This window comes from Diaphorina citri, unplaced genomic scaffold (assembly GCF_000475195.1).
Source record: "Diaphorina citri unplaced genomic scaffold, Diaci psyllid genome assembly version 1.1 scaffold119, whole genome shotgun sequence".
Lineage (NCBI taxonomy): Eukaryota > Metazoa > Arthropoda > Insecta > Hemiptera > Psyllidae > Diaphorina > Diaphorina citri.
Genome location: NW_007377556.1, coordinates 249,113 through 267,401, shown reverse-complemented (window position 1 = coordinate 267,401; position 18,289 = coordinate 249,113). Strand labels below are relative to the sequence as shown.

The 18,289-nt window shown below is 37.7% G+C and overlaps 1 protein-coding gene and 1 long non-coding RNA gene across 2 annotated transcripts; both read left to right on the top strand.

Annotated features, from left to right (window-relative positions):
* Positions 1–1,190: 1,190 nt before the first annotated feature.
* On the top strand, positions 1,191–3,209 carry LOC103524785 (pyruvate dehydrogenase phosphatase regulatory subunit, mitochondrial-like). The gene is made up of 3 exons (XM_026820072.1): positions 1,191–1,255; positions 1,922–2,070; positions 2,981–3,209. Exons 2-3 carry the CDS (start codon positions 2,009–2,011, stop codon positions 3,207–3,209), a joined length of 291 nt encoding a protein of 96 aa, XP_026675873.1. The 5' UTR covers positions 1,191–1,255; positions 1,922–2,008.
* Positions 3,210–5,624: 2,415 nt separating this feature from the next.
* Positions 5,625–7,142, top strand: LOC113465512. Its single transcript, XR_003390202.1, has 2 exons — positions 5,625–5,702; positions 6,357–7,142. It is a non-coding gene; the product is annotated as an uncharacterized LOC113465512 (long non-coding RNA).
* Positions 7,143–18,289: the final 11,147 nt, after the last annotated feature.

The following is an 18,289-nucleotide window of genomic DNA, read 5'->3' as shown; positions in this document are numbered from 1 at the left end:
TGTGAGGCAGTGGGAATAGGGTGGAAAATCTTGAAAAAGTAGACTGGAAATTTGGAAAAAATGGATTGCTTCCATTTTGAATTTTATTTTTTTCCATTTTGGTAGACACCTTGTAATAGTAGTAGCCCACTGCTGGAGTAAAGGGACTTTTGAGTCCTATGCGAGCAGTATAAATAAGCACTATTATTATTATTATTATTATTACATCTTTCTGACTCCCGTCACTCTCTCTCTCTCTCTCTCTCTCTCTCTCTCTCTCTCTCTCTTTGATTTCGGGACAACAAGACCTAAATAGAGACAAAAGAACCAATATGAAGGGGCCTTGCCCTATGAATGGTACCTAATTAGAGTTAGTTCCCTTCTCTGACCTTAAAAAAAGAAGGTATCAATTTTGTTGAAGTACTAGGTATAAATATTTACTGACAACATGAATCTATCTCCTCCCAGGTGTCCAAGTAATGGAAGGCTGCTCTATCGAGAGGATCCGGACTGACGGCAAAACGTGACGTGACGTGATGGTAGTTTCTACCTACTCACCATCGACTGTTATACACAGATCGGAACAAGGTCTCCTCACCAATGTTGACCACCTCAGAACTGGCGCAGAAGAAGAGAAAGTCCGTAAACCCGATCACCATTTGAGTCAGTGTCCGTGTAAAGCGAGGATCCGTGATAGATTTGAGCAGCGACAGTTGCCTATTCTTCCTTTACCAAACTAGATTTAGCGGTAAGTGAAACACTGATAAGAATATGGAGCTTGTAGAGAAACCGTAGGACTTAGTGAGTATTCTTCCTTTACCAAACTAGATTTAGCGGTAAGTGAAACACTGATAAGAATATGAAGCTTGTAGAGAAACCGTAGGACTTAGTGACTATTCTTCCTTTACCAAACTAGATTTAGCGGTAAGTAAAACACTGATAAGAATATGAAGCTTGTAGAGAAACCGTCGGACTTAGTGACTATTCTTCCTTTACCAAACTAGATTTAGCGGTAAGTGAAACACTGATAAGAATATGAAGCTTGTAGAGAAACCGTAGGACTTAGTGACTATTCTTCCTTTACCAAACTAGATTTAGCGGTAAGTAAAACACTGATAAGAATATGAAGCTTGTAGAGAAACCGTCGGACTTAGTGAGTATTCTTCCTTTACCAAACTAGATTTAGCGGTAAGTGAAACACTGATAAGAATATGAAGCTTGTAGAGAAACCGTAGGACTTAGTGACTATTCTTCCTTTACCAAACTAGATTTAGCGGTAAGTAAAACACTGATAAGAATATGGAGCTTGTAGAGAAACCGTCGGACTTAGTGACTATTCTTCCTTTACGAAACTAGATTTAGCGGTAAGTGAAACACTGGTTGAGCAAAAGAGCCTCCTCATAAACTTGGGTAGATAGTACCTACCTGAAAAATTCTGATCACTTTTTTGTAAGCAGTTACTCTGGAAGTGCCGTTTCTGGTCGTTTCTTGATTAAAGTATCATGAGGCTGAGTGCTCGCCGTATTTCAAACACAAACCGCCGGGAATCAAATCCACTCGAACAAAAAACATTCCATTGTACTATAAATTTTGACCAGGGCCGTATTTTGGATCCCAACCTCGAGCTTCATTTTTCTCCTTTACCTACTGTAGGCCAGACACCGAAAAATTGGAGCAACTTGTTCTAATCTGACACTCTAAAAGTCTAAAAAAAGCAATACTTGCCAGCCTAGTTAGCTTGGTTGGTGGCGCGTCTGCCTTGTAAGCGCTAGGCCGCGGGTTCGATTCCCGCCCGGGGCGGATTTTATCCCGATGGGATAATGTTCGTTCTCGGAACGGCTGGCTTTCCTCCTATCCTTCTCTCTTCGATTTCGGGACGATAAAACCCTAGCAGTTACAGTTCCCTCTGTCAAACCTCTTTTTTTTAAACCGTCCGTTTCAGTCTCCCGGGACAGAAGTGGTGGACCTACTCCAGTACCTGTGCAGTAACGATGTAGATGTACCTGTGGGAAGTATAATACATACCGGTATGCAGAACCCTAGCGGAGGATATGAGAATGATTGCAGTCTGGTGCGACTGGCGCACAATCAGTAAGTCAGCTTTCCGAAACACTCTTTTCTGCTTTCAATTATTACTTGTCCGATTAAATTTAACTTTCCTAATGACCCGTTCACACGCTCAAGCCATTTGCCCAAACTGGCTTGCGCATGCTGATTTTGAGAGAAATTTGATTTTGAGAGAAACCTCATTGTATAACTGCTTTGGGCAAATGCCTGTGGGAAGTATAATACATACCGGTATGCAGAACCCTAGCGGAGGATATGAGAATGATTGTAGTCTTGTACGACTGGCGCACAATCAGTAAGTCAGCTTTCCGAAACTATCTTGAATCCAACAAATCCGGATTCGGATTTTCAAAAGCTTTTTTTTTTTTTTTTTTGTGAATCTGGATTCGATGGATTCATTAGATTCAGAATTTCGGAGACCGCACAATCAGTAAGTCAGCTTTCCGAAACTATCTTGAATCCAACAAATCCGGATTCGGATTTTCAAAAGCTTTTTTTTTTTTTTTTTGTGAATCTGGATTCGATGGATTCATTAGATTCAGAATTTCGGAGACAAAAAAAAAACCTTTGTTCCAGTATTCATGCCAGCCGAAGTTAGCTTAGAAAGTAAGCACTCGCCTTGTAAGCACTAGGTTGGAGGGACTGATTTCCGCCCAGGACGTACTTTATCCTAAACAGATAAGGTTCGTTCTCGGAACGGTTGGCTTTCTCCTATCCTGTGCTCCTTCTCTCTGCCATTTCGGGACAGTAAGACCTCCTTTGTTACAGTTCCCTTTATCAATTTTCTTTCTTTCTTAATCCCTCCCAGAAGGTTCTGTAGTCTTAGGGAGGTTTTGTATTTATTGTATACTTATGTTGTCGTTAAAAATAAAGTAAACTATTTCAATCAATCTATGAAATCGATCGATCAACAATCAGTCCATCTGTTTTCCAGTTACATGATGATCGCTCCTACTATACAACAGACACGATGTCGCGTGTGGATAGAGCGCCATCTACCGGCTGATAGTCCAGTTACAGTCAATGACGTCACGTCATCCTATACGGCTATTTGTATTATGGGCCCATTTACCCGGGCCTTACTATCCCAGCTGACTGAAGTGGATTTGAGTCCGGAGAACTTCCCCTTCTTTACATACAAGGTATGTCTGACTATTCTATAACTTTTACAATATCTCTAACCGTTTTGTCGCTATAGCTGAAAACCGCCAAAAAACGGTCGAAATCTGTCCAAAAAAGGTCAAAATACCGCCAAGCGCAGCAACCATCTCAACCAAACGTTTAGTGTTGCATCCTTGTCACATTTGTGAACTACATACCAAATTTCAAGTCTCTAGCTTATACCGTTCCCGAAATATTGTTAAATGCCGCCAACCGTTGCACCGGTCTTAACCAAAAGTTTCGTGTTGCATCCTTGTCACATTTGACAGCTACATACCAAATTTCAAGTCTCTAGCTCTTACCGTTCTCGAGATATTTTGTTTACAGACACACATACTACCACTGCTGGCTACGGGTTTACCTTCAAGAAACAGGTGAGATATTGTCAATAGTAATGTAGTAATATAAGGGGAACTTAGTACAACATGTGGGCAATACTACCACTGCTGGCTACGGGTTTACCTTCAAGAAACAGGTGAGATATTGTCAATAGTAATGTAGTAATATAAGGGGAACTTAGTACAACATGTGGGCAATACTACCACTGCTGGCTACGGGTTTACCTTCAAGAAACAGGTGAGATATTGTCAATAGTAATGTAGTAATATAAGGGGAACTTAGTACAACATGTGGGCAATACTACCACTGCTGGCTACGGGTTTACCTTCAAGAAACAGGTGAGATATTGTCAATAGTAATGTAGTAATATAAGGGGAACTTAGTACAACATGTGGGCAATACTACCACTGCTGGCTACGGGTTTACCTTCAAGAAACAGGTGAGATATTGTCAATAGTAATGTAGTAATATAAGGGGAACTTAGTACAACATGTGGGCAATACTACCACTGCTGGCTACGGGTTTACCTTCAAGAAACAGGTGAGATATTGTCAATAGTAATGTAGTAATATAAGGGGAACTTAGTACAACATGTGGGCAATACTACCACTGCTGGCTACGGGTTTACCTTCAAGAAACAGGTGAGATATTGTCAATAGTAATGTAGTAATATAAGGGGAACTTAGTACAACATGTGGGCAATACTACCACTGCTGGCTACGGGTTTACCTTCAAGAAACAGGTGAGATATTGTCAATAGTAATGTAGTAATATAAGGGGAACTTAGTACAACATGTGGGCAATACTACCACTGCTGGCTACGGGTTTACCTTCAAGAAACAGGTGAGATATTGTCAATAGTAATGTAGTAATATAAGGGGAACTTAGTACAACATGTGGGCAATACTACCACTGCTGGCTACGGGTTTACCTTCAAGAAACAGGTGAGATATTGTCAATAGTAATGTAGTAATATAAGGGGAACTTAGTACAACATGTGGGCAATACTACCACTGCTGGCTACGGGTTTACCTTCAAGAAACAGGTGAGATATTGTCAATAGTAATGTAGTAATATAAGGGGAACTTAGTACAACATGTGGGCAATACTACCACTGCTGGCTACGGGTTTACCTTCAAGAAACAGGTGAGATATTGTCAATAGTAATGTAGTAATATAAGGGGAACTTAGTACAACATGTGGGCAATACTACCACTGCTGGCTACGGGTTTACCTTCAAGAAACAGGTGAGATATTGTCAATAGTAATGTAGTAATATAAGGGGAACTTAGTACAACATGTGGGCAATACTACCACTGCTGGCTACGGGTTTACCTTCAAGAAACAGGTGAGATATTGTCAATAGTAATGTAGTAATATAAGGGGAACTTAGTACAACATGTGGGCAATACTACCACTGCTGGCTACGGGTTTACCTTCAAGAAACAGGTGAGATATTGTCAATAGTAATGTAGTAATATAAGGGGAACTTAGTACAACATGTGGGCAATACTACCACTGCTGGCTACGGGTTTACCTTCAAGAAACAGGTGAGATATTGTCAATAGTAATGTAGTAATATAAGGGGAACTTAGTACAACATGTGGGCAATACTACCACTGCTGGCTACGGGTTTACCTTCAAGAAACAGGTGAGATATTGTCAATAGTAATGTAGTAATATAAGGGGAACTTAGTACAACATGTGGGCAATACTACCACTGCTGGCTACGGGTTTACCTTCAAGAAACAGGTGAGATATTGTCAATAGTAATGTAGTAATATAAGGGGAACTTAGTACAACATGTGGGCAATACTACCACTGCTGGCTACGGGTTTACCTTCAAGAAACAGGTGAGATATTGTCAATAGTAATGTAGTAATATAAGGGGAACTTAGTACAACATGTGGGCAATACTACCACTGCTGGCTACGGGTTTACCTTCAAGAAACAGGTGAGATATTGTCAATAGTAATGTAGTAATATAAGGGGAACTTAGTACAACATGTGGGCAATACTACCACTGCTGGCTACGGGTTTACCTTCAAGAAACAGGTGAGATATTGTCAATAGTAATGTAGTAATATAAGGGGAACTTAGTACAACATGTGGGCAATACTACCCCTGTTGGCTACGGGTTTACCTTCAAGAAACAGGTGAGATATTGTCAATAGTAATGTAGTAATATAAGGGGAACTTAGTACAACATGTGGGCAATACTACCACTGCTGGCTACGGGTTTACCTCAAGAAACAGGTGAGATATTGTCAATAGTAATGTAGTAATATAAGGGGAACTTAGTACAACATGTGGGCAATACTACCCCTGTTGGCTACGGGTTTACCTTCAAGAAACAGGTGAGTTGGGTGAAAGAGCCGCTTCAGATTTTTTTTTTTTTTTTTTTTACGTTTTGGGTATGGTTTGGCGGGGGAGTCTTCTCTTGTAACTTTTTCGATATCTCTTACCGTTTAGTCAGTAGAGCAGAAAACTACCAAAAAGCGGCCGAAATGCCGCCAACCTTTGCAACAAGCCTAACCAAAAGTTTTGTGTTGCATCCTTGTCACATTTGTAGACTACATACCAAATTTCAAGTCTCTAGCTCTTACCGTTCTAGAGATAATTTATTTACAGACAGACACACGGACCAATGGCTGAAACTTTGGATTTAGGCTCTAGGGACCTCAAAACGTGTTTTGTCACTGACCATCGAAAATTTGACCCGATTACATTACTTTCCTTCCTCTAGGATAAGGATTCTCTAGGATAGGAATACTTTTTTCCTATATTTTTCATTTTATTTTTCCCTCCAGGTGTGTCTTGGATTCGTACGTAACCAAGGCCAAGTGGTGACCAGTGACTACGTCCTGTCCGGTCAATACGAAGTAGACATAGCCGGGGTTCGATACCCGGCCAAGGTAAATCTTCATTCGCCTATTCTACCTACCAAGTATCCTGATAGAGAGAGACAGGCCTATCTGGCTACCCGGGACAAAATGGTGAGCGAACCTATCCTGGGGCGCAACTAAGAGAGGCGCAATTGGACTATTGGAGTGCAATTGGGTAAAAAGAAAAAATCTTTGACGCAACTAAGAGTGAGGTGCGCAATAGGAGTACAATCGGGTGAGAAGAAAGATTTTGGGACCTAACTAAGAGTGAGGAATATAATCGGATTGGAGCGCAATTGGGTAAGCAGAAAAATTCTGCGATACAACTAAGAAGAGTGGGGACGCAACTAAGAGGGACACATTTGGAGTGCAATTGGGTAAGAAGAAAGATTCTGGGACGCAATTTTGAACAAAGTGTGCAATTATGAGGGGGGTGCAATTGGGTAAGAAGAACAAATTCCGGTACGCAACTAGAATCAGAGTGCAATTGGGTAAGAGAAAAAATTCTAGGACGCAATTTGGAACAAAGGGTGCAATTATGAGGGGTATGCAACTGGGTAAGAGAAAAGATTCTGGGACACAACTAGATTCAGAGTGCAATGGGTGATTGAGTAAGTGAGTGAGTAATCATGTGTGTTTGTGAGTTGAAAGAGAAAGAGACACAAAGGTGGAGTGAGTGAGTAAGGGAGTGATTGAGTGAGAGAAAGAGAGAGAGAAAGAGAGAGATGAGTAACTTAGCATTTTTTTTTTATGTTTTGGGTATGGTTTGGCGGGGGGGTCTTCTCTTGTAACTTTTTCGATATCTCTTACCGTTTAGTCAGTAGAGCCGAAAACTGCCAAAAAGCGGCCGAAATGCCGCCAACCTTTGCAACAATCTTAACCAAAAGTTTCGTGTTGCATCCTTGTCACATTTGTAGACTACATACAAAATTTCAGGTCTCTAGCTCTTACCGTTCTAGAGATAATTTATTTACAGACAGACACACGGACCGATGGCTGAAACTTTGGATTTAGGCTCTAGGGACCTCAAAACGTGTTTTGTCACTGACCATCGAAAATTTGACCCGATTACATTACTTTCCTTCCTCTAGGATAAGGATTCTCTAGGATAGGAAAAAAGTAATATAATTTTCATTTTACTTCCCTCCAGGTGTGTCTCCAAAACGTGTTTTGTCACTGACCATCGAAAATTTGACCCGATTACATTACTTTCCTTCCTCTAGGATAAGGATTCTCTAGGATAGGAATACTTTTTTCCTATATTTTTCATTTTATTTTTCCCTCCAGGTGTGTCTTGGATTCGTACGTAACCAAGGCCAAGTGGTGACCAGTGACTACGTCCTGTCCGGTCAATACGAAGTAGACATAGCCGGGGTTCGATACCCGGCCAAGGTAAATCTTCATTCGCCTATCCTACCTACCAAGTATCCTGATAGAGAGAGACAGGCCTATCTGGCTACCCGGGACAAAATGGTGAGCGAACCTATCCTGGGGCGCAACTAAGAGGGGCGCAATTGGACTATTGGAGTGCAATTGGGTAAAAAGAAAAAATCTTTGACGCAACTAAGAGTGAGGTGCGCAATAGGAGTGCAATTGGGTGAGAAGAAAGATTCTGGGACCTAACTAAGAGTGAGGAATATAATCGGATTGGAGCGCAATTGGGTAACCAGAAAAATTCTGCGACACAACTAAGAAGAGTGGGGACGCAACACGGGACAAAATGGTGAGCGAACCTATCCTGGGGCGCAACTAAGAGGGGCGCAATTGGACTATTGGAGTGCAATTGGGTAAAAAGAAAACATCTTCGACGCAACTAAGAGTGAGGTGCGCAATAGGAGTGCAATTGGGTGAGAAGAAAGATTCTGGGATTTAACTAAGAGTGAGGAATATAATCGGATTGGAATGCAATTGGGTAAGCAGAAAAATTCTGCGACACGACTAAGAGGAGTGGGGACGCAACTAAGAGGGACACATTTGGAGTGCAATTGGGTAAGAAGAAAGATTCTGGGACGCAATTTTGAACAAAGTGTGCAATTATGAGGGGGATGCAATTGGGTAAGAAGAACAAATTCTGGGACGCAACTAGAATCAGAGTGCAATTGGGTCAGAGAAAAAATTCTAGGACGCAATTTGGAACAAAGGGTGCAATTATGAGGGTTATGCAACTGGGTAAGAGAAAAGATTCTGGGACACTACTAGATTCAGAGTGCAATGAGTGATTGGAAACCACTTTACAAATCAGTCCTTTTATGACATTAGTATTTGCAAACTCTGTTTTATGCTCTCCTCTTTTCTTCAACATTAAAGCAATAAAATTCAGAAAAAAATATCTGAAAAGATAGCACATTACTTTATGACTTGGGGTGAGTCAAAGTAGGTCAAACTTTTGAGAAGGAGGAAAGGGGGGGCGAACAAAAGTCGTAAAAACTGCAGCAAGTGCAACTATGAGCAGACATAATATGACCTTTGACGATAGTTACCTAGGATTTTAATATTACTAATAGCAGTGGAACTAAAGCAGGTGGGGCGAACAAAAGTCGTAAAAACTGCAGCAAGTGCAACTATGAGCAGACATAATATGACCTTTGACGATAGTTACCTAGGATTCTAATATTACTAATAGCAGTGGAACTAAAGTCGTATAGTTCAGATAGGGAGTGGGGACTTGGAGAGAAAGAAACAGGGAGAAATAGTAAGAGCAAGGAGAGAGAGAGAGAGAGAGAGAGTGAGTGAGTGAGTGATAGGGAGCAAGGGGGGGATTTGGAGATGAAGGGAGAGGGGAATAAATAGAAAGAGGGGGAGAGAAAGGGGAAGAGAAACAGACAGAGAGAGAGAGAGAGAGAGAAGGAAGGAGAGGAGAGAAGAGTGTAAAAGAAAGAGAGAGCAAGAGAGGGAAAGGGAAAGAGGGATGGAGAGGAAGAAAGAGGGAGGCATTGAGTAAACACTTCTCATCTATAAAAAACAAATTGCAGTTCGATGTGATTGATTAGTAATCACTCAAGTATTTCACTACATGCAGGTACTGTATGTAGGTCTGTGTCTAAAAATACATTAAACATACAGGGTGACATAAAAGGAAGACAAATTCAACTCATTTCATCAAAACAATATCAAACAGCTCTACATAAAATTGATGTAACTACTCCCCTTCTAGACTTGTGTCAACCATTCCCAATTTATGTATGACACTGTATAATTACACTAATGTCTAATATACAAGTTTATGTTACAATAAGTCATGAAAGAAAAATGCAGTTTTTATTTTAATTTCTCTTATAATGCTGACACTGTCGGCTATGTGCCAAAAATGCTCACACCTTTGACATTTAGATCTTTTTTATACCAAGGCAATTACGATGTACCTATACATACAGGGTGGGATCAAATACTTCAATAGATACAGTAAACTGAGTTGCTACTGTTGACTTTTTCCTCATATCTATTTTTCCCGCAAATCTTTGGATCCCGAATTTTAAGATACTTAAGGAAATACAAAAAATTTTCGTACAACTTTTTCTTTCCACTTTAGGCCCTAATTAGGGCACAACTTCAGGAATTCTTCAATTGTCAATGTTGCAGTTTCGGTCTTCCATTTTATTGTTTACATCAATGACTTCCAGTTCCCAGTCTTTGAGAAGTTTACAATGTTGTTGCATTATGTCTTTAAGTCTCTGTGTCTCTGTATGACTTCTCAACATTCTTCCCTTGCCAAAGTATGTAGAGTGGTTATTTGGAAACAGAAACATTCAGTCAAAGAATCCTCATTTTCACAAACATGGTTTTACTTAACTTGATACGTCTGTTCTTGATATCTACTGATACTGACTGGTTGAACAAACAAGACTGAAGCTCCTATGTGGGCGACAATAAGCAGACATCTAACCTGTAAACAAACTGACGAGAAAATTGGCCGAAACATTGTTACTACTCCACGCCCCTGTGGCATAAATTAGTGTTATTACTTTGTCTTTATTATGGCTAAGTGATGGTTTTCAGACTAATTAATAGCATGTAAATATCCAGTCTGAAATTTTCACAGCAATGTGGCCATTAAGCCGATAAAAATTGCTCTTTGCCATTTAGAGACTAATTAATAGCATGTAAATATCCAGTCTGAAATTTTCACAGCAATGTGGCCATTAAGCCGATAAAAATTGCTCTTTGCCATTTACCATATTTAACACTGAAGGAAGACGATAATTCCTCTTTGCTTTTTAGTTTTGTATTTCTCCATGTAATAATAAAGCATAATCTCCCCCTCTACCTTTCATTTATAAATACATGAATACTTAATATGTGCACATTATTATCAGCCCTATTAAAGTTATTTCAATCATAACTGTCTTGGGAATGTGGAATCAAATGATCTACAATTCTGCATCATTGCTGACTTGTACTTGATCTATAAAACTCATGATGATTGGAGTATCACGAATCAAGTTACAAATCAGATATGAATACAGCCCCACCCCTGCTAAACTGCCAAACAGACATAAAATAATCTTCATTAAAAGGATCATTTCTGTCTATAAAACTCATGATGATTGGAGTATCACGAATCAAGTTACAAATCAGATATGAATACAGCCCCACCCCTGCTAAACTGCCAAACAAACATAAAATAATCTTCATTAAAAGGATCATTTCTAATATTACGAATTCTGGTTTCAATTTACATTTATTTTCTAGTCCAAACTGTTTGACCTGAAATCTCGATCATGGTAACCTACTGGTGTACCGGAAATGCTTTAAAATTGAAATGATTTTCAGCCAAAAGAGATAAAAGCTCAATCTGAGTAAAAAGAAGAGTTCGTGACACTTGTAATCACAAATGCAAAATAAAGTATAAATAGTGTTTATTGTTGCCCGTTGTGATGAATCCAAGGTTATATTTATCGAACTTTCTTTCCTGGATCCATTAACTCATTAAAGCATGTCCATCCCATGGTGTCGCCCATATATTAGAAGGGCAACAAATTTGCAAGCGCACCAAAAAAGAGTTCGTGACACTTGTAATCACAAATGCAAAATAAAGTATAAATAGTGTTTATTGTTGCCCGTTTTGATGAATCCAAGGTTACATTTATCGAACTTTCTTTCCTGAATACATGAACATGAACTCATTAAAGCATGCCCATCCCATGGTATCGCCCATAGAATGGAAGGGCGAGAAATTTACAAGCGCACCATAGAGATATGATCCGTTAATCATAAAAGAAATGTATTACGTGCAATTTTTTCGCCTACTTTGTGTCCTTAGCGAGCATAAATGCAAGACTGAATGCTGAATGCTAACATGATGAATGGAACAATATTAGTTCACATCAGAGCATGAACTGAAATATTAATGAGCTATAAACTCCAGTATGTAGGCGATGTGCAGAAGGTCAAGGGTATACGACTCTCATAGACAAATTCTGTAGTGAAGCCATAAATTCAAGTCAACGTGAAAACCATAAGCACACCATAGATAAGCTTGGAAGCTACCTTGAATCTATGCAACAAGTTATGGAATAACCTACACCAAGAAGATAACAAACCAGACGTACTATGAAGTAAATGATCATAAGGTGTTTCAAAACCTATGAAGCTACCTTGAATCTATGCAACAAGTTATGGAATAACCTACACCAAGAAGATAACAAACCAGACGTACTATGAAGTAAATGATCATGAGGTGTTTCAAAACCTATTACCTACTTACTTGGTCTATGAAGGAAAGTTTTGAAGAATAGTTTCAAAGATTTTCTTTAAAAATTGGGAAAATCAATCAAGTATATGAATCATTGTATGATAAGGGTAATTCGAGAACCAAAATTTGATAAATATTGAGACATTGAAATCAATCACCCGGTTAAACGCATGTAACTATGTATCTATCGCATTCAAAAATTATGATTCTGTGATCTTCACAGAAGACAACCCTTGATGCAACATGTATGTACTGTACAACTGTAGATTTATCATGGTAGGTAATCTTCTTCGCTTTTCACTGACATTTTTCCTTATGTACCTACCATATTTAACAGCCTACCTATTACCTCAATAACTCACCTACAAACAAGGACACAAGCACGTACCTAGTAAGAACTGACCTGCACAAGTACCCAGAGCCAGAGCCAGATCCTCATTTACCATACCAGTCTCTAATAACACTACCTATATGACACCAGAAGATAAATATACAAGTAACAGAAAATAGAGTTACCTACAAAAAAAGCCAATATTAGGTACCTACGATATTTATAGGGTGGACGATTAGGCATTCAAAGATTGTCTCTTTTGGAGAAGTATGCAAAAGAGAAGAAAAGAAAGGTGTTCTCATTACCTGAAATATGTGTAAGCAACAAAATATTATTTGGTAAACTTGAAAAATCTCTTTGAACATTGAAAACTAAATTGAGCAACAAATACCTAAAAGTTAAGATATACAAATCAAGCTAAGTGCTGGTTAATCAGAAGATATTAGAAAAGAACTAAACACTAAAGGCAAGAGACAGCCCCATACTACAGTTTTCAATAGGTAAGTATGTACATATTGTACATAGCGAAGTCTCTTCAAACGTAATGTATTTCCAATGAAAACTTTTACAACAGGGGAAAGTCATTGATCTAACAAACAAATCTAGAGACGAAATTACAGACCTGTAATGTACAGTCTGTAGTTTAATATGGTAATAGTGTGGAAATTGAAAAGAAGGGGGGAAACAGAAAAAAGAAAAAAAAAAGAAAAAAAAAACAGAAAAAAGAAAAAAAAAAAAACATTTATATTGAAGTTCTATAGAGAGAACCATCAAATAAATAAGCAAGCGGGAAAGCTTGAGTACAGTTAAGTATACCTATCAAAAGCCCAAATAAGAGTTGTGGATGGTTGTCCTAATGTTCAATTCAAGGATCGAGAGGACTGAAACACATCACATGCCTTCAGGCACACTCCAATTGACAAGGGGCTAGATTTACCTTGCATTGGGATCAACTTAATTTGAAGAAACCATTTTTTTTATTATTATTTAATTTACATCAATTCTTTACCACATGTTCAATTGAGGGAATCATTTCCCTACCCTCTTATTCATAATCCCCATTTTTCCGCTTCCTCACAATTTAAGCCTCCTTCAAACCTCTTCCCCCCTCTAATAAATAATCCCCATTTTTCCTGACACAAAACCCAACTATCGAACACAAATCCTTCAATTACAAGTCCGGAAATTATTAATATGGTTTTATTACCTACATACTATCGAGAGCTCAAATGAATTGACCTCTCTGTATTGCGATTCATCATGACCACACAGACGTCATAGCAGTAGTTATCATCAAATGCATAAGACCGTGATACCTATAAAACATGCTAAATGTTTCGTAATGAAATTACATTTACAGAGACACAGCTTAATAAAATAGAGTGAAAATACCTACTACGTATGACAAATGGTCTCAGGCCTTTACAATATCACTTGTTGAAAGACTTTGGTCATTGAAAATTAGCAACTTCATTTCTTGATCAAATCACACGGAAATATGTACCAAACATGCTAAATGTTTCGTAATGAAATTACATTTACAGAGACACAGCTTAATAAAATAGAGTGAAAATACCTACTACGTATGACAAAATGGTCTCAGGCCTTTACAATATCACTTGTTGAAAGACTTTGGTCATGGAAAATTAGCAACTTGTTTCTTGATCAAATCACACGGAAATATGTAAATGGGACCAAAAATATGAACCTGTTCACAATGAAGATGTACAAGATAACAAAATGAAACCTACGAAAAACAAACATTATGAAGATTTACATTCAAATCATCTGCAAGACAGAAAACATGAGGGTTCAAAGAAACTTCTTCGCTATGATTAATGTGACTTGACGGTTCCTGTATTCGGCCCACATGGTAGAGTCCGTGGGTACCTTAATGGTCAATACCGCTAGGTCAAGGAGACTCTTTCGCTGACCAAACCATCAAACTCTCATGATGAGATCTCTGTAATGTATGTTTCTTGTTGATGAACTTTTGATGAATTTTGTTGCGGATTTAATCTCCCGAACATTCTTCTGTCTATCTATCTACTCGTATCCATTTGTCCAGCTCCTTCTCTCCCTTAACAGTCTTTCAGTTCTCTTTAGTTTCATTTCTAGGTTTTTCAAAAAAAAAAAAAAAAAAGCTAAGTAATTGAAAAGATTATAAATGAGAGGGAGCACATTTTTTTTTTTTTTTTGCAAATTTTGCTTTTTCATGTCAATAAATTTCTGTCATGATCTAAAAATATGCACTACACGCTACGGGTCAGCCGGGAGGGAGAAAGAGGGAATGAAGAGAGGGAGAGAAGAGAGAGAGAGAGAAGAGAGAGAGAGAGAAAGAAAGAGAAAGAGAGAGTCAGTCTTAGGCAGGTTAGGCTGGCAGTGTGTGAAATTATCTACAATGAGAATAATGGCAAGGCAAGGTCAGGTTGCCAACAAAAAACAAAACGAAAATTCATATATTTCTTCTTTCAATATTTCAAGCAAATTAGTTCTTCTGACCTATGACATTGGAAATCGAATTTTCACTCTTAGATAACCTTAGCCTGATTGCATAGTCAGGTAAACAGTCTTTTACGTAGAAACGTAAAAGACATTAGTCCAAAAGATATAGGAGTATAGGCATTAATTTTTGAGGATGAAAAATATATGTTAGAAGTGATATTTTAAAGGATTTGAACGAAAAAAATTACCTGTAAATTGAATGTCATTAATAGAAATTTGCTGCATTCTAAAATGTCACAATGGTCAAACCCTGGACCAATCAAATATGTACACCCTAAATTTAGCATACCAAAAATTGATATGTTTTTCTATAATAATTAGTAATAAAAGCTGTTTTACTTTCATTGATAATTACAGATTACAGAGCTAATTGTTCTTTCCCACTACAATTTTGATGGTATAGCACGACCCATTTATGAAGAAACTTGTATTTTATAGCGAATGTATCACAAGGTTTATATTGACAAACAAAAGACACTGATTGACAAGCAGTTCGAGTAATAACTGAAAAAAATATCCTCCAGTAAAAAATCCAGGACGAAACTTACGTAAAGTGGAAACATATAGGTTTTCACCACAGTGGTGTGGGGGAGAAGTAAAATTTCCAACCTAATAATATTTACGAGTTAGAACTTATCGGTGCAAATAAATACATACGTCCTTGTGAGAGAGGTCAAAAAGACATTCTATCCTGAAAAATGGACCGACTGTGGGGACAAAAAGGGGCATCAAGATCAAATTTTAGAATCCAACAGTCAGCTCTACAAAAAGAACTGCCCTTTGGTAATGAAATGACCTTGCAAATGATCCATCACGAATACACCACTGTGTATCGAGTATTTAATATCATTTTGTACATAGACAGAGATAAATATTCACATAAACATAGATCAAGTATGGTGCTTCTATGATCTTATAATGTTAACCCATGCTATCAGTAAAAAGAGAATCAACAGGAAAATTTATTAAAATGAACTTACACTTTTCAGAAGATAATAGAACATTGCAAATAAAGTAGTTATACGACGAAACTTACGTAAAGTGGAAACATATAGGTTTTCACCACAGTGGTGTAGGGGAGAAGTAAAATTTCCAACCTAATAATAATTGCGAGTTAGAACTTAGATTCTCCAAGTAATAATAAGGATAGACCTCAAGTTATCGGTGCAAATAAATACATACGTCCTTGTGAGAGAGGTCAAAAATGGACCGACTGTGGGCACAAAAAAGGGCATCAAGATCAAATTTTAGAATCCAACAGTCAGCTTTACAAAAAGAGCCCTTTGGTAATGAAATGACCTTGCAAATGATCCATCACAAATACACCACTGTGTATCGAGTATTTAATATCATTTTGTACATAGACAGAGATAAATATTCACATGAACATAGATCAAGTATAGTGCTTCTTTGATCTTATAAGGTTAACCCATGCTATCAGTAAAAAGAGAATCAACAGGAAAATTTATTAAAATGAACTTGCACTTTTCAGAAGATGATAGAACATTGCAAATAAGGTAGTTATACATCATCTGAACAATATGAGAATCGAAATGAGTTTTACTGCCGACGAAATCCAAACGTGGACTATTGGATAGGGAAGAGCTTTGGTATTCATAGTTATACGTGTTAAAATCTAGCTATACATGATAAAAAGAGCAAAAATATCGATATCAACATCAGCAGGTATCAATATCGGATATCCATTTCAAATTTCATGGCAACATTCACACCTGATTGAACATTCATTTCAAAGTCAAACACTGTGGGTGTTTCAATAATCAAGAAGAAACACTACCTACATATATGACACCAGAAGATAAATATACAAGTAACAGAAAATAGAGTTACCTTAAAAAAAGCCAATATTAGGTACCTGCGATATTTATAGGGTGGACGATTAGGCATTCAAAGATTGTCTCTTTTGGAGAAGTATGCAAAAGAGAAGAAAAGAAGAACACTACCTATATGACACCAGAAGATAAATATACAAGTAACAGAAAATAGAGTTACCTACAAAAAAAGCCAATATTAGGTACCTACGATATTTATAGGGTGGACGATTAGGCATTCAAAGATTGTCTCTTTTGGAGAAGTATGCAAAAGAGAAGAAAAGAAAGGTGTTCTCATTACCTGAAATATGTGTAAGCAACAAAATATTATTTGGTAAACTTGAAAAATCTCTTTGAACATTGAAAACTAAATTGAGCAACAAATACCTAAAAGTTAAGATATACAAATCAAGCTAAGTGCTGGTTAATCAGAAGATATTAGAAAAGAACTAAGGTAAAACACCTACTCACCGTCTTCGTACCAAAAATCGGCATTTTTTTATTTAAGCGCCAAAAATAAGGAAACGTGCCATTTTTGAGAACAACTAAATTGAGCAACAAATACCTAAAAGTTAAGATATACAAATCAAGCTAAGTGCTGGTTAATCAGAAGATATTAGAAAAGAACTAAACACTAAAGGCAAGAGACAGCCCCATACTACAGTTTTCAATAGGTAAGTATGTACATATTGTACATAGCGAAGTCTCTTCAAACGTAATGTATTTCCAATGAAAACTTTTACAACAGGGGAAAGTCATTGATCTAACAAACAAATCTAGAGACGAAATTACAGACCTGTAATGTACAGTCTGTAGTTTAATATGGTAATAGTGTGGAAATTGAAAAGAAGGGGGGAAACAGAAAAAAGAAAAAAAAAAGAAAAAAAAAACAGAAAAAAGAAAAAAAAAAAAACATTTATATTGAAGTTCTATAGAGAGAACCATCAAATAAATAAGCAAGCGGGAAAGCTTGAGTACAGTTAAGTATACCTATCAAAAGCCCAAATAAGAGTTGTGGATGGTTGTCCTAATGTTCAATTCAAGGATCGAGAGGACTGAAACACATCACATGCCTTCAGGCACACTCCAATTGACAAGGGGCTAGATTTACCTTGCATTGGGATCAACTTAATTTGAAGAAACCATTTTTTTTATTATTATTTAATTTACATCAATTCTTTACCACATGTTCAATTGAGGGAATCATTTCCCTACCCTCTTATTCATAATCCCCATTTTTCCGCTTCCTCACAATTTAAGCCTCCTTCAAACCTCTTCCCCCCTCTAATAAATAATCCCCATTTTTCCTGACACAAAACCCAACTATCGAACACAAATCCTTCAATTACAAGTCCGGAAATTATTAATATGGTTTTATTACCTACATACTATCGAGAGCTCAAATGAATTGACCTCTCTGTATTGCCATTCATCATGACCACAGACGCCATAGCAGTAGATATCATCAAATGCATAAGACCGTGATACCTATGAATTC